The 16,973-nt window shown below is 40.5% G+C and overlaps 1 protein-coding gene across 1 annotated transcript in view; it reads right to left on the bottom strand.

Annotated features, from left to right (window-relative positions):
* Positions 1-16,973, bottom strand: part of LOC146323266 (contactin-associated protein-like 5) — a 143,117-nt gene that overhangs the window by 3,686 nt on the left and 122,458 nt on the right. Inside the window, exons 14-22 of the mRNA XM_084725479.1 lie at positions 16,378-16,534; positions 13,288-13,415; positions 11,568-11,738; positions 10,626-10,844; positions 9,043-9,285; positions 6,448-6,675; positions 4,853-4,986; positions 3,401-3,488; positions 1,768-1,971 (exon numbers count right to left, since the gene is read on the bottom strand). Of these exons, the coding sequence (XP_084581605.1) occupies positions 1,768-1,971; positions 3,401-3,488; positions 4,853-4,986; positions 6,448-6,675; positions 9,043-9,285; positions 10,626-10,844; positions 11,568-11,738; positions 13,288-13,415; positions 16,378-16,534 (1,572 nt within the window). The remainder of the gene's footprint in view (positions 1-1,767; positions 1,972-3,400; positions 3,489-4,852; positions 4,987-6,447; positions 6,676-9,042; positions 9,286-10,625; positions 10,845-11,567; positions 11,739-13,287; positions 13,416-16,377; positions 16,535-16,973) is intronic.

Here is a 16,973-nt window from a genome sequence, read left to right on the forward strand (position 1 = left end):
TTGCATTAGAATGCCATGATTTTAATGTGTGGCCTTCAATCATACAGTGGCTGCCTGAATTAGCACTCAGTCATAAACAATAAACAGGTTACTCATCTACCCTCCACACCTCCTCCATAGAAAGTTCGCTGACTTTCTCACTCTTTACACGTCACCCAACTTTGCCGTCACATCAAAACCTACAGAAATAATGCTAGAGGGACACCTGCAGCTTTATAGTTTGAGGCATAGTGGCACTGACCAAGGTGCAGCATTTGACGTCTTGGCTTTTGTTACTTTTTTTTTTGCTTTATGGTCTGTGGCTCGTATATCTGACCCCGCACACATTAATCATCCTGTAAGAAAAGCCTGCAGGGAGTGGTGTTCCCAGCACTCTTCCCAGAAAGTAGCTGCTGGCTGCCAAAAAGTAGTTACAAGTTGCCAGCTGACATCTCACTAATGTACTCTGAATATATTCCCTGCATCCCACTCTCGGTGAATGTGTGTGTGTGTTTGTGTGTGTGTGTGTGTGTGTGTGGAGCTAAGACCTGAGCATTAATTACACATCACTGTGAAGCTGATAACAAATGTTCTGACAGTCGTCTCATTAAAAATATTTCTAAACAGTCGTAGTGCAATATTCAAGAACATGTCACGGTGAAATTGGGCCTCATACATGAATGATTTCTTATTGTTCTCTTATATTAGTTCTTAAACAAAGCAGTAAGAGCAAAATAAGACAATCCTGTGTGGGAATCATGAAACATGCGCTGACAGCCAAATCTGTTCTTACCTTCCTGAGTATCTTTATGAATCATGTTTGATCTTAAGTTGGATGTGCATATCAGAAAGTTTGCAACTAGCATATAAAAACACCCCAATAAATCCATGTAGGGGCAGCAGACGTAAGTGCTGCCTGCAAACTTCTGTGCTTTATATAAGCCAAATATCACTCTCTTCAAACCAACCAAACTCCACTGACAAAATCAGTAATTTTACCTCACAGAAAGCGAGAGTTGCTGGTTAGAATGACTGATTTTGCCTGCAGAGTTTGGCTGGTTTGGAGACAGCAATGTTTGGCTTATAAAACCATTGTTTCCCATTGGACAAGGCTGTCTCATGGCAAAGTAAACCGCTGAAAATATTCTTAATATAATGAACAATTAAACCAATATGGATTATTTTTAGGTGGACTTTTTGTCTAAAGTAGTTTTTGATGCTGAACCTGTCCACAGCAGTTCATTGCTTAGCTTCCTTGCACTCATAATTTAAGATGAAATCTTTTCATACAATTGATTCATGCATGAGGCCCATTTCTTTCAATGGATTTGAAGCATTTTCTGCTGCTTTCAAATAAATTTTTTCTAAAAAGCAAGGACTTTTATTCCATTATTCTGATTCTTTGAGTACTTTGAGTACTTCTTCTATCACTCTCTATGGGCCCGTGTGTTTTATGCATCTTGCACAATTTGTAAAGTTCAACTCCAGGTGCATAAAATCTTCTTCAATTTTAGAGGTGACAGAGAATGTGACACTGAATGAGATGTACCTCTTTTTTTTATCATCAGATGGAGCGTTTCACACTGAGCATCTACACAGCAGTGCAGGACACTCTTTCCTAATCAGGACTAAACTCGAGTTTTATCCATCTGATGCGTTTATTTGTTTCTTTTTCTTTTTTTTTTCAAGTGTGCTACCATTGCATTTTTGTGCCGTCATATTATAATAGTGCATATCTATAGAGCTGACTCGGAAAAAACAAAAATGGTGTTCAGTTATTGTTGTTACCTCGCAGATTGTGCGATGTGATGGAGTCTGCCAGCGCTCCGCAGTTTGATTGGACCAGTGGACCCCGGATGGTGACCAGTGAGCTCCCTCGATTCAGCAGCGCTGCTTTCAGAGGAGCCACGTGATTAAACTGCACTGAGGAGAGGCAGCCAATGAAACCCTTCGAACCTGCTAGAACCACCTCCTCCTGGAAGCTGTCTCTTCCTAGACAGACAGACAGACAGATAATTATTTCATCATTTCCTGGCATTTATACATATAATCCCCTTAAATCACCAGACAACCTTTCCTTGATCTCAACTACAGTGGTATATTTTCCTCCTGTCATAAAGATGTCATTAAATGTTATAAGGTCAGCGTGATGACAGGGTACAGAACCAAGGACTTCCCAAAAACTTGGTATTTTGCCCGGGGCTCACTTTGAGTCATCTCATCACTTTCTGGATAAGCTAGCAAAGCTGTGACTGAAAAAATTGTTTATTAACCTAAACTTTACCTTAACTCCAATATTAAACCTTGTCTGTGTAATCAGAGCACGGACTGAGACGGTCATGGAGCTCGACCATGAGCTGATCTAAGCGTGCACCGCTACATCCTGCAAAACCACACACATCTGGGTAAAACACAAGTTTTTACAGAGTCCCATTACCTGTAGCTGGCATTAGCCAGTTAGCTCAGTTAGCTGTACGTCTTGATAATTCGGCCAGCCCTGGCATGTTTATGACAGGTTATGCTGTCCTTGTCAAGTTTTTATAAGAAAGACATCTCAAATAATTTTAAAGGGACACTTAAAGCTACTGCAAGGAGTTTTTAACTGGTTACAAAACAGCCTTAAGTTTTTACTCAGGTCTCTATATTTCCTGCATAACCAAACAAGACCATCAGCGAGAAGATAGATCGTATAGTCTGTATAGATTTTCTTGATGCCTGCCACTGCACTGGATTCTCCTTGAAATCAGATGAAAACTATTTCTGGCAGGGGTGTCAAACTCATTTTAGTTCTGGGGCCACATGCAGCCCAGTTTGATCTGAAGTGGGCCGGACCTGTGAAACCACTGCTTAATAATCTATGAATAACATGACTGGAGCTGCAGCTAATGTTGATTTTCATCATCAGTTAATCTGTCAATCATTTTCTCAATTAATCCATTACTTGTCTGGCCAATGAAATGTCGAAAATTATGAAAACTGTTGATCACTGTTGTCCTCAAATGTCTCACTTCGTCCACAGCGATTTTTTTCCAGTGCAAAGATGTAAAACATTCTGAAAACATTCATGATGAACAGCCTGAGACGTCTTGAGAAAAATAGGAACTATTTCAGCCATATAAATCAGGAATATCAGCACATTTTATTGAAAAACTGGAATGAATGACTCTGTAAAGTTTACAGACTTGTCTTCTTTCCATGTTTGCATCTTTTTTTGCAGTGAACATCAACTGAAATAACTTCCACTGAACACTCTTCCACTGCTGCAGCGGTGAGGACAGAAGTTAAATATCTCTCTGCATTAATGCTGAAGTTGACTTATTTGAAGTGCAGCGATCTGAGGAGAAGAATGGGAAGGTAATGTTTGCGGGAAATGATACATTCTGTTGACTCAGGGAAAGTTAAACATGATGAGAGGACTTACTGATGACTTTGCCCAATGTCAAGGATCTGATTAGGATCAGCTCTGCATCAGATGACAGCGTGTACTTTCTGTGGATGTCCTGGTCGATCTGGTGGAGTGGAAAGTAATCAAAGAGAAAGCCGGTTACAAGAAATCCAAACCAAGACAGCGGCACACGGCGATACATCAGAGATTGTGTTCTGGACTGCTTCACAAGAACCATTATCAGCACACAATTAGCTTTTAAGTGCTTCAGACCCTCTGCTGATGTGCTGACTCAGATTGTCGACTCGATACCCGATCCAAAAAAAAAAACAAAACTGAAGACAGAACCAAACGTGTTTGTACTTATTTTTTAAATGCTCACCAAAAGGACCACCATCTGTGTGAGCTCTGTAAAAATCACACATTAGGTCTGTTCTGGGGAGCCAAGTCTGAAATGCCTGTGGTGGTAATCAATGTCTGTTGATTTCAATGCAAATTAAAGGGACATTTTATTCATTTTTTTATGTTTTTTCTAACATTATGTTACTCCTGAGATGTGGTGACAATGCGTCGTGTCAGTGTTCACATATATTACTTGGTAATTACCACCTATTTTCCATGACGTTATGGGACCTGGAAATCGAAGTGTTACCTAATCCACTCATCCACTGCCACTTCTAATACGTGTCACTTTTGTGACACATGTGCAATGTTGTCGCTCTTTAAAGCTAAACTAAGCTGAATGTGTGCCTGTGCTCACTGTGCCTATCATTACTGTGCAAACAGTTATTTGAGTTAGGTTGTAAATTTTAAGTCTTTCTCATGACTGGATTTACTCAGATTGTTTTTATTCAATACACTTGAGCTGCCTGCTGAAGACAGAACCCTTCACAAGCAGCGACACAAATACTTTTTTTTTTAATTGGATCCCCATTAGCTTCCACAAAGTGGTTGCTAGTCTTCCTGAGGTCAAGACAAAAACAACAATAAAAAGACAACCACTTAAAATCACACAGCATCAATGAGACAATAAAATTCATTATAAGCCCAAAACTGAATGACTCAACACATGAAGGAATAAATAACAGTAATCTAAATTTATAATGGAAACAAAAACAAAATACAAGCTGGGATCTGACGTCTGTTACAATTTTTGGGACGGCATCTGTTTAAGTCCAAAGGAAGTGCGCTGCATTAACAAAATATAAAGATAATTGAGGCCTTGGGTTGTTTGCAGGTTAAATTTTATGCAGCAGGCAGCAGACTGTTGCAAAACAATCATCAAACATGTCACTTTGATTAATTATTCTGCACGGTTTCCTGCAAATCTCCACGCGAGTTGAAGTCTGACACAATGAACACACAGTTGCATCACAGGTTCTTCTCTCTCTCAGGACCGATCCATCCAGCAGAAGAACCTGGTTCAGGATGTTTACATGCTAACAGGCAGGAGATCTCACGGACTGATTTCACGCGTCCGTCGCTCACCTGTACATAGAGGTCTTTGCCTTCACGGTGGAGTCTGATTCGGTGGATTCGTCCGTCTGCCAGGCTGCTGAGGATGGGACTGAACACGTCTGGGCTCCTGTGTGTCTGCAGGTGATACCAGATCTGCAGACTTCCTGCACGAAATCAAGAAAAACAGACTTTAAAATCCACATATGAGCGCTTCATGAAAGAGGCAGAGGCAAAAAAAGTACACACATTCTGTACTCAAGTAGAAGTACAGATACTTGTATAAAAAAGAAACAGAAATATTGATTCAACGTCTTTACTCAAGTAAAACTGAAAGTGAAAGTACAGGCTGGGAAATTTATTCAACGTATAACTAACAGGACTTCACATTTTCTCCCCCTGCAGAAGCCCATTTCTGCCAATAAAAGTCAGATAAAAGTCTAGATAAAATACTTTTCATCTCATAATTCCAACTTTTTATCTCAAAAGTTAGAATTCAGAATTGTGACTTCTTATCTTGGATATTTTCTTTTCTTTTACGGGGGGAATGAGCTTCCATAGCCTCTTGTCATTTACGCCTTGTTACGTCTGTCTTGTGTGATTTACCAAGCAATTGTCTTTTTGTCTTTTGTTAGAATATAAACAGGAAATAATAAGAAATGCTTAATGTGTTTTGTTGCATTAAATACAAGATTAATGCATTAACCGTATAATTTAAAAGCTTCATGCATTTTTATTCAAGAAATAATCACAATTTCTGTTGATAATGTAATTTGTTTTGTGATAAACAACACAAAAATATCAAAATGCAAACACATTAGGTGTCCCACGAAATTTTTTGTTGACTTAAACTCATTTTATAAATCCTTATGATAGAAAAATCTTCTGTCTATGAAATCTCAAATTCAATTTTCATCATTTCAACTGAACTAATCTTGATAATTATAATATAATTTTAACTTTTAACTATCTCATAATGCCAACTTTTTATCTCATAATTTTAGCTTTACCATCGGGATATTTTTTCTTCTATTGGTGGAAATGGACCTCCATAACTTCATGTGATGTTTTCGTCTTGTTATGTCTGTTGTGTGTGATACGCGCTGGTGGATGCAACAAGGAATAATCTTTTATTTGTGTTATTGTCCCATATATTTAGGTTGAAATTAGCCTTGATGTTGGGAAGGTGGCACGCAATGATGCAAAATAAATATAATCAATAATTCCTCACAAATGTATTAAAACGGAAGCCTGTTTTGAAAAACTATGGAGCAGAAAGTTCAGATATCTGTGTTAGAATTCAGGGAGCAAAATTTGTTTTCTGTTTCTTCCCACCTCTGGGTTTAAGTTTGTGTTGCTGAATGTCTCAGTTACGCCTGAGACGGGGTTACTGCACATTTTAAATACCTCAACATATAAAAATATCTGCGCTCTCAGCAGCTGCAGAATGGATGCACACGAGTCTGTAATTCCTTGTATATATTTGTTTTTGTGAAGAACGAGTCAGAGGGAACGGCTACAGACCGTCACGATCTTGTTAATGATTCTCATGTATGTCAGTGTTGTGTTCATGCTTGTCCTCGGTGTTGGTAAAGTGTGTAATGTCAGATGTGTGTGTGTGTGTGTACCGTTGTGAGCCAGGATGACAGCGATGTACTGCTGGCCGAAGGTGCTGACGGTGAGCAGCATGGCGGGGCTCTGGGAGGTGATGAAGGTGAAGGCCACGTCCTCTCTGGCCCGGCTGCTGCTCTGCCTGGGAGCGCTGGAGGCCTGCGAGCTCCTGTTCTGCATCACGGAGAACGGCTCCTGGAACGTAAAGGTCACCGAGGACTCTCTGTCGAAGGACACCGACACCTCTGCACGCAGCACAACAAGATAGACGCGACTCATTATAAATCACACCGACACTCTAAAGTCCTACCAGCCGTCTTTAGAGGTTGCAGTGATTATTACAACACATCACAGCGTTATCGCTGTTTTTATTATTGTCTTTTCATCATTTTGGATAAATGATGTGTCAATCTAACTTTTTATTATCAAGTCTACTTATATAGTATCATGAGTGTGTTTTGTTTTAACCTTCATTAATATCTAATAATGGCAACCTTGGTCAGTCAGGGTCATGTCTGGAGGGGAACCCTTACTTTGCAAAACTCTTGCAAGACTTGTGTTGTTTTCTTCATTGTGCATGTTGTAGAAAAACACTTTAGAGAAGGTTAGAGAAAGATCACGTTTTGTGGTAAAATGACCACTCTTGTGCAGGGGTTAAATTAAGATTTCTCAGAAAACTCAAACGTTAATCGTTCTAGCTGCTGTTGGAAGGGTGCAATATTTGTGTAAAATATCTTGCATTAAAAATTATGCATTGAGTTTACACAGATCATCTGAGCAGTTTTCATTCTGTTCGTAAACCTGTCAGTTTCTGATTTCTCTGTGCCTTGTCATTTGCCCATCACTCTGCCATCTGTGCTACCTGACTGACTGACAACAGACTGATGTTTCTGATCTGCTTGGTAGCTTTAAAAGAAAAACACTGACAGAAAAAAGGGGAACCTTGTCAAAGTTCTGATGTTACATCACCTCATCTAGGGCATATGTTCTCTACAGCTACAAAGAAAATGTGCTTTAGTTATTTCTTGAATTGTTAAGTGTAAAAATATACACATTGTTGAATATATGGGAAGTTAAGTGTCCCCTTATGACACAGGAGAGGCCTGTGTGAACAGCCCTGCTCTCAAAGGACAGTTCTCCTTCTCTTTTTTCTTGTACTTAGCTAGCTAATATAAATCAATCATACGCTAGCTAGCTACAGCTGATAGTTACTGTTAGCAAAATGTTGGCTAACTAGCATATGAGGTGACCAGACATCCCATATTCTGGGGAATGTCCCTATTTATTTTTTTTTTACTGTACGTTAATGCCAGCTAACATCCAGTCATAGGGAGTAACAGATCAAATGTAACTGTATTACGTATAGCTTAGCATTAAAAAAAACCTGCTAATGGCAATATTGGTCAGGCAGGGTCATGTTCTGAATATCTAAACTGCTAATGTTAGCTACACTAAACAAAGACTAATGTTAACTAATCAAAAATCCTGTCAGCGCACTAACCCAAATAACGCTACTGCTACAGAAGAATATTTGGGGACTATACTGTTATATATATATATATATATATATATATATGTATATATGTATACATATATATATATATATATTATACTGTTGTCATATCAGTTTACTGGAAGTTCTGTGTGAATTGTGAATAGCATTAAGTACATTTAACGTGCACAATTATCATTATTAATTCAAACATTAACTGACAGAGGAAGGACTATCTGGACAAACGATTATTAAACCTACACCAGAACATAAAATATTGTATTAGGCTGAACAACTTCACCATATTTGGTTTTAAGGCAATTCAAAAGTAACAGAAAGTAATTAAGTCATATTACTTTAATGTTTTATAACAGGTAAATAGAAACTGTATCAGAATACATCTTTAAAGTAACCTTCCCAAGCCTGCTAATATCTAAAAAAGCTAGGTCTGAGCTAAGTTAGCTTGCTGTTAGCATCTCAGAGGACTGCTGATCCTAAATACAGCCTCACAGAGCAGCTAGCGTGGCTGTAAACTCTGTTCTGTCATGTTGTTACTGAGGTACATCTTGTAATCTCAAACTTAAATTAAAATTAGTTAACGACTGAGTGAGCTGGAGCAACAGCACACCTGGGCTGCCTTTTATCATTTCAGTTTTTACAAGCTGTTGCTCTCCAAAGCTGAGTCAAAGCTACGGGCCACTTACACAACAGTCACCGCTGCACCATTAAAGGACCTTTTCACAGAGTGCCTGGCAGCGACTCAGAGGAACGTGACTGTATTGATCCTGGTGTGGTCTCCCCCTGCTGTTATTTTTCAGCTCGGAGAAGTTTGGTGCAGCTGAACCTTCAGGCGGGGCTGCCCGACACACACGACACGCTGTATTCAATCAGTGAGGCATTCATTCATTTTCTTTACGCCTTCTTTCAGGTTCAGGGTCGGAGCAGAGCTGCAGGCTTCACCAGCCTCACAGACACCTGGACAAATACTCTCTGTGCTCATATTCTGGTCTTTTTCACGCAGATAAGAGCATTTTCCTCAAAACTAGAGTCATGGATTTTATTAGAAGGTGACTGTTTTAATATATGTTAGTTGTTGCTTCGTATAATCAGCCAGTCTCACCTTCCTTACAGGTGGGTCCTCCGTAGGCTGACTGCGAGCAGTCGCAGGTGTAGCCGCTGCTCTTCTCGATGCACCTCCCTCTGTTGTGGCAGAGGTTGCTGGAGCCGCTGCAGTAACCTGGACACCCGGGGCTCACCCCCAGCACCATCTTGGCCCTCTCCTCCAGGTCGAGGGTCGCACCGTTGACGGTCAGAGTCCTGACGCAGCCCAGGAAGCCGCTGTGCTGCTGGGACGCCGTTCCTCCTGGGACGATCATCGAACATGACTTCAGAAATCAGAATCAGAAATCTCCCTAATGCTCAGTGTATAAGGTTATGGACTAATGGAGATGAGTTTAAAGTGTTGAGTTAACTTCTGTCTCATCATGTTGTCATTACACACTGCTTTAGATTGAAGCCTTTTACTGAAATTCACAGGAAGTAAAAATTAACTAATGTGGCTCTTTATCTGTCAGACAATTTAATTCAGTTTCCAGTTTTGCAAGTCATAAGAAAGTCTCAAGTTTTTGCACTCAAGTCCAAAGTCAAGTCCAGGATTTGATCACAACAGGTTTTTCACCAAAAGTGATGCCATTTTAACAACAGAGCCTCGACTAACTGTTATTTGTGCAAATTCAGAACTTTTTTTGTACGTGAACAAAATTATCTTTGGTGTCATTTTGTCCAACTGGAGCTTGGTAACATTTTGACTAAATGGCCAAGATGACTGGTACATGGTCAAAATGTTTACATATTAGGTTTGACTTTAGTATCTAACTACTAAGAAATGCTGCAGTACAAGAACTTGAAGATCATTACAGAGGTACTTCGGGACCTGTTGTACAAGAATAGGGTTGAGTTTGCTGATAACAACTGGATCAGATGTTTTAATTGACCTTTTAAAATCTGCCTGTGAAGAAATTAATGGGATACTGTTATGATTTTAGCATCTAATTGTTAAAAATGCTTTAGAGAAAGAACAAGAAAGTAATGACAGATGTAGGTCTGTGTCTGTCACCAAAGGAAAATAAGAAAAAATAGAAACTTTAAACAACTTTTGTGATCATCTGAGTATACATTTCTGAGTTTACGAAGTGTGCTTGAATGCACCATGAAGTGCAAACAGCTGAGGAAGTCGAGTAGAGGGGAGGAAAGATGCAGCAGTAAATAACATCAACATCCAGCAGAGAATCTCAGCATAGTTTTATATTATCTGTTGATTTTCACATACTTTAAAGTCAAAAGGTTCAAATGAAGTAGAGTTGCAAGTTTTTTTTGGTTTTCTCAAGTCGTCAAATTCAAGTCTGACTCAAGTCATTCACTGTCATAACATGGTTACTGTAACTCTGCACTGCATTAAACTGATGAATGCATGGTGTGTGTGTGTGTGTGTGTGTGTGTGTGTGTGTGTGTGTGTGTGTGTGTGTGTGTGTGTGTGTGTGCTGGAGCAGACTGATGATGCAGTGAGAGGACGGACAGTCAAACGTACTGTCACAGATCTTTGTCATACACTGCAAGTGAATCGAACTAATAATCAAAAAGTAACGTAGTGTGTTGTGCCACTTTTCTTAGATTTCTCTGTTCTCCAGTCAGAAGCTGTCATACCTACAAACAGCTGGCCGTTGAGGCGAAGGCGGCGATGTCCGTCCGCCGGAGCCTCCAGGAAGCGGAGGGGCAGCTGGTCGACCTGCAGTGACGCCTCCTTCACATTACGCTCTGCTCTCACGTAGTGCCACTGCCGGTCGTTCAGAGGGAGGTGGGACTTCACAGCCAGGACTGCTGGACTGTTTCCCACGTCAAAGGAGAAGGTCACCACCGAGGGAGCTATACACACACACACACACACACACACACACACACACACACACACACACACACACACACACACACACACACAAAACAGCTTGGTGAGATTGCATCTTGTGCTTGTTTTTTTATGTTCTACTATATCATCCCTGGCTGATGCAATTGTGATATAATGCTGCCGGGGGGAGCTTGATGACCTGAATGGATTTATGAGGAGGCTCAGCTGACAGCTCGTCAATATTTCACCAAGTCTGTGATGCTGCAGGAACCTGCGGTGAAACATTATGGCTCCAACATCCTGAGAAAACGTCAAGACGCTCCTTTCTCTGATAAAATCTAATATATGATAAGTAGAAGGTAATACAAGACCAACTTCAACCAAACCACCCCCATATTATCAAGGGTGCAGGTTTGGTTTCAGATGTGCTATTAGTTATGTTCTGTTATTTTCATTGGTGACTTGGTGGCAGGCCAAAATAAAACCTGCCTGTAGTCAATACTTGTAAACCTTGAGACCTCAAAAATAGGGAGGATTTCAAAACCAAAGCAAGGGATCTAGGAGTCCTCCGCCCAAAAACAAATGAGTATCGACTTTTTCTCGGTGCATCCATCAGTATACATCACAACAGATGTACCAAAAACAATAAAATATGACAAGAGGGGCTATGGAACTACACTTCCAAAATATTAAATCGAAATTATAAGACAAAAAGTCTGTTATTTTAGTGATGATCAACTCACAGCTGAGCTCCACTCGGATGAAGTCTTTGAGGCCCATGTTCTCCAGAAAGACTCCTGAAGGAGCGCTGGTCTTGAAGTAGAACGAGATGTCGGAGGCGAGCTCGGCCTGCAGGGTGGGGAAGAGGAGGGAGGAGGACTCCCGGTAGAAGGACGCCGCGTTCCAGATGGACTCTGAAAGAAATTTAAACAAGAGTACAGGAGAAGGATCCCTGGAAGGAGGCTGACAGCAAGGAGAGATCTTCAGTCAGACACTAAGGGAACCAAGCAATTTACAAAAACACATCACAAATATACAGTGGCTGCGAGCTGCAATGCCGACTGCAGACAGCAAAATTTGATATTTTTAGAGCAGAGGACCAGACGTGGATGACAGAATGTCTGTGTTGATTCCGGTAGCATTGAAATTTTGCATATTTATAAAAATATACAGTGAGAGACTCCTGAATTGACCACAGGTTTCAGTGAGGGAAACTTTAGCCACAAGTCAGTGGATGTGCTGAAAAAGTTTCAGCTTTGTAGGATGTACAGATGATTTTTTTTTCCATTTCATTCAATATTATTATACAGGAAAAGATTAAAAGTGACGTTACAGAGGGTAAAATCAGTTACAGTTAAACAGGCCTGCCTCAGTCAGAACTGGTTCCCGTCCAAAAAAGAGACAGTCAACAGAAACAAAAACAGAAACAGAAACAAGTCTGGATTGTGAAGTGTCTAGACCGGTTGAGTCCACCAAGCACGGCACGTCTGCGCCATGGTTCTGATCCATCCTCCGCACGGCTGCAAGCCCCACCAGCAGCGTTTCAGAAGCATTTCAGCAACAGAGCGTTTCGTCCGCCTGATTATATTACCTGGCACAGATTTTGTTGATTAGGTCCTCTTTCCTTACTCTTTGTGTTTCTACGTGGGTAAGCAGGCTACATGGTTAAAGTGTTTCTTTTCTGTCTGTCTTTATGCTTGTGAGTCTGCACGGGGTCTTTTATTTTGAAAAATTAACTGGCCTTTTCTGTGTCAGACTTCCTGGCTGTTCGATCAAAAACAGACTGGGCGTGTATTTGAAGCGGAGTGGAGCAGAGAGCCGGTTCTGGGACGCACTGAGGCGCTGCTGGTGGAAGCACTGGGATCAGCTCCGGCTGATGTGGTGCAGCCGTAATGCAACGCAGCCACGCCTCGTGGAATTTAGCCATTAGATTTTTTCAGAATGAGTCATTATCATTACCAAAATTCATGCATCGATTGATTAAGGACCCAGAATTGTGCAAAATGATTTTCATATTCATCCATGCAGCAATTACGAGATATAAACTTTTCATGTTTGTGGCGCCCCCTAGAGGTGAAACTCAATGTGCTTCAATACACACGTTAAGTGAACACTCCTGAACAAGTGTCTATATTTTCAGGTTGATATCTCATTGCGTTCATGAGTTACTGCAATAATTTTGAAAAAAAAAAAAAAAAAGATTGGCTCATAAAGTCAAAATGGATTGATTGGCTGGTGTGGCTGACCTGGAAGATGAGGCTGAGGCTGAGGTGTCACACCAGCATTGATACGAGGGGTGGGGGAAAAATTTGATGCAAAATAGCACTGCAGTATTTTGCAGGGCAATGTAGTATTGATACAGGGATGCCAAGTATCTTTCTTTAATTATCTAAATTATTAAGATTGCACAAAAAGGACAAGAGAAGCTCAAACAGCAGCTACAACATTGAAGTGATCACCTACTGTCTCCATAACAACGCAGAGGGCCGATTCTGTAAACTGCCTCCGAGCCTGTTCTGTTGGTGTCTCCGATCACGATGTGGCTCACCGGTAGGTGGTCTTTATAGGAGAGGACCCCCGTGTCATTTGCCCTGTGACAGAAAAAGAAAAACAGCGAGCCGTCTCAGATAAAGGAACGTACGCCTTGAAAACAGAGCGATACATCACAATGCAGACAGGTACCTCTGGGAAAAATGCAAATGAAGCTCTCTGGTGTGAAATCCCAGAGAAGACCGGCCGAGGTGAAGATTAACATAGAGTATATAAGAAGATTCACAGAGTGTAAAACTGTGGTACTCTGTGCACAGAATCGTGATTCATTTGATCCTAATTTTAGTAATTAATGAACCGTAGTTAATCATCTGGAAGCAAACTGTAGAATATGAAACTGAATGTGTTAAGGTGAATAATATTCTGTAATGTGACTCTGAGTGTTTAATCTCACAGGAACCCCACCTGCAGGAACGTTTAGGTAGCACTTAGCGGGCATAAATTCTCAAACACACAACAGACTGTTTTCACTCATGAATTAATTCAGTCATGTTGCTTTGATGTTTAATAGTTTGTTTTTTTTGTGAGGTACTGTCAATGTATTCCAATCCTTCCTGTAGATGCTTCACATTATAAGTCTGCCAGCAGCCTGAGTTCCAGGGAACAAGGTGTGAAAAAAAAGGTTCAGAGGGAAAAGCTTAAAAAGACGAAGATGGCCTCTGCTTTTGTAGACCTTCACAAACTAGAAGAGGTCACTCAGTAGAGTGCTGATCCCCGCCAGGCAACAGATGGTGAAGCACCTACTGCAATGCCACCACAACTGCCAGATGCGACCAGCAGAGATGTGTAATGATTATCATGATCCACACATTGTCCTGAGCTGAAACACGATTTCAAATTGAAGCAGTCGTTGATCATTTGTGGCTGTGAGGTCAGCTGTCAACGGACAACAGAGCTGTCAAAAAACAGAATCACTGCATCACAGTTGTTTGTCTCCACCAGCCAGTCAAGTTTAATATTTAATATGGAACTGACTGCAACTTTTGAAGGAATTTAGTAGAAGGTATGAAGTGTACTTTTTGGTAAAAATGGAAGTTCTCACTGTTAGATCATCAGTCAGAGATCCCGTAGTCGACTGAGTTTCTCTCAGTCAAGCATTCTTTTTTTTTCCCTTTGTCAGTCGGTGTACATTACAGTAACAGGATAAAACAGGGAGAACATTTCAATGAGGCATTAAACGGAATCAAATATATTTTGGATTATATTGGCTGGTGCGCTGTCGGATGACTGATGAGACAGAGTGAAAGGAATGGAGCTCGTTTTTTTTAGCCTGGGTCATTGACTCTCCAACTCTCTGAATGACCACAAACCATGAAACTGCGATGGAAGCAGAACAGCGTGATGCGCTGTCAGCCACCCCATCTACACACACCTGCGGAGCGCTCAGACCAGGTGATGCTTGCTCGTTTGTTTGTTGTTTGTGTTTGTTTTTGTGAGTGACAGGTTCAGATTGTTACAGTTATTGTCTGATAACATTATGGAAAGGATCACAACAGTAAGAGACCTTATGTCAAAGAGTAAGACACGCTTTGTTTAACAAAAAACAGCTGTTTAATTGCTCTCGTCAAACTCTTTCATCATCATCATCATCTTTATGAAAAGATCTTGTTTTTGATTCATCGTCACCTCATAATTTTATCCTATTCAATATTTGTGTGCAATTTTTCATAATTAGCATATGACATTTTGAGTTATGGACAAAAAGGGGTGAGGTCACTATGACCTTTGAAGTGAAATCTAATCAGTGTATCCTTGCTGTTCCTGGTGTGGACCCAATGTTATTTAAGGTTTTTCAAGAATTCTGAAAGACAGAGGTCCTTCAGCATACAGTCATGAATGTGCACAGAATACAGTAGGCTGATTGCCACAGAAATATTTGAGATTAACTGCTGCAGGTCTGATCATGAACGCGCACACACAAATATTCCTGTTTTTGCCCTTGAACCAAAAAACAGACAATATTCCTACAAAGCTATTTACATGGCTAAAGAATATTTCACTAATATTCCCATTTACATGTAGCTGTGTGTACTCTGATTATGGAGAAGAGGAACATTTAGAGCCACTATAGCCAATTTGCTTCTTTGCATTAAAACAGGATTTTTCCACTGGTGGAAAATGAGCGAACAAAGCCTCCCTCTTTCATTCATTCAACCACCTTCTTAAAAACGTTGGCGTTGCGACATCTGCGCATGTCCAAAAACCTGTTGATATCCAAGTCTTTCATAATGTTTAAAATTAGTTGTGTTTCTTTTTTTGAAATGTGGGCTTTTCTCGTGTGCATGCATCTCCACCTCCGCCTCGCAAACTGGTCGGTTGGTTTACAACACACGGCGCTGACTGTAAACAGCCGAGAGCCTGTGTGTCTCAAACTGCAGTAAGAACCACAACTGAGACACATAATCTGAATGTGCTGCATGCACGTCCAAAGACGGCTACTAAAACCTGCATAATGCATGACCTGTATCAGATTTGGAATACTGTCATTTTTGGGAGCTGTAGTAGAAAACTAGTATCCCTGTAAATGTAGTCGACGTTGAAGAGGCTGTTTTATGTGCATATTACATGTTTCTCCTCTTGCTGTTTATGGCTACAACTCAGTATCCTATTATTAGGAGGGGGACAGCTGCAAGGCTCGTTTTGTCATAATATTATAATAACTGCACATATTGTCAGACACATTCCAAATTACTTTCATTCATTTATCAGCACGGCAGTAAATTACTGACACTTGCTTGTGAGCCAATTTATAAATTAGCTGGTTATCAACAGAGCTGAGTGACATACTAACAGGCATCAGGCTTAATTTGTTGAAAATACGCTGTTCTCCTGTAGTTATCACTTGTGGTAGCAGAAGCTGCTGTTGCTCAAAATGCTGTAAAAATAAGGTTTAATCTTCATCTTCTTGTTAATATTTGTGTTAATTAACCTTCTCAGATGATTTTTTCCCTGAGATTGATGCAGATTATATTTATTGGTGTCAGGTATGTGTGTGTTATGTACCACGAGTCTGTGTCGGCGTCACAGTTGCAGAAGTAGTTCATGTCGATGCAGTTCTCCTCCAGGCTGCAGGAGCACTGCTGGACTCCCGGCAGGAAGCCGCCCCAGTAGCTCCGCCTCTCTCCTGCCTGGTCCAGCCACCAGGACAACGGGCGGCCGTCTGCAACCAAACAGCACACAGTCAGAAAAGTAGGCCTCAAATAACACCTGAAAATATACAGCAAATGACTCAGTGTGGGACATGTGCAAAAATGTGTGTAAAGTTAGTTTAATAAACTTATATAAGTAATCTGTTTTAACCTCAGTCTTTCAATCTTTCAGTCTGCAAAGCAACATGACATCTGTACATTATAAATTAGATTTAGTTTGCTTATGATGATAAATGAAAAAAAGCATACCTCATTGCATAAATAAAGACAATTCAAACAAAGAAATAAAGTGAAATGCAGTACACAGTGTTATGTTATATTTATCCTTCATGAAGGCTGTTGCAGGACTAATGTGTTAGACTGCATTAGTTTTAGCTAGGTGTACCTAATGACCTGGGAAATGAGTGTTTATTTCAGCATTTCCCTTGCAGGATCAATACAAATACAAAT

The sequence above is a fragment of the Lutjanus erythropterus genome, chromosome 8 (assembly GCF_056507025.1).
Source record: "Lutjanus erythropterus isolate fLutEry1 chromosome 8, fLutEry1.hap2, whole genome shotgun sequence".
Lineage (NCBI taxonomy): Eukaryota > Metazoa > Chordata > Actinopteri > Lutjaniformes > Lutjanidae > Lutjanus > Lutjanus erythropterus.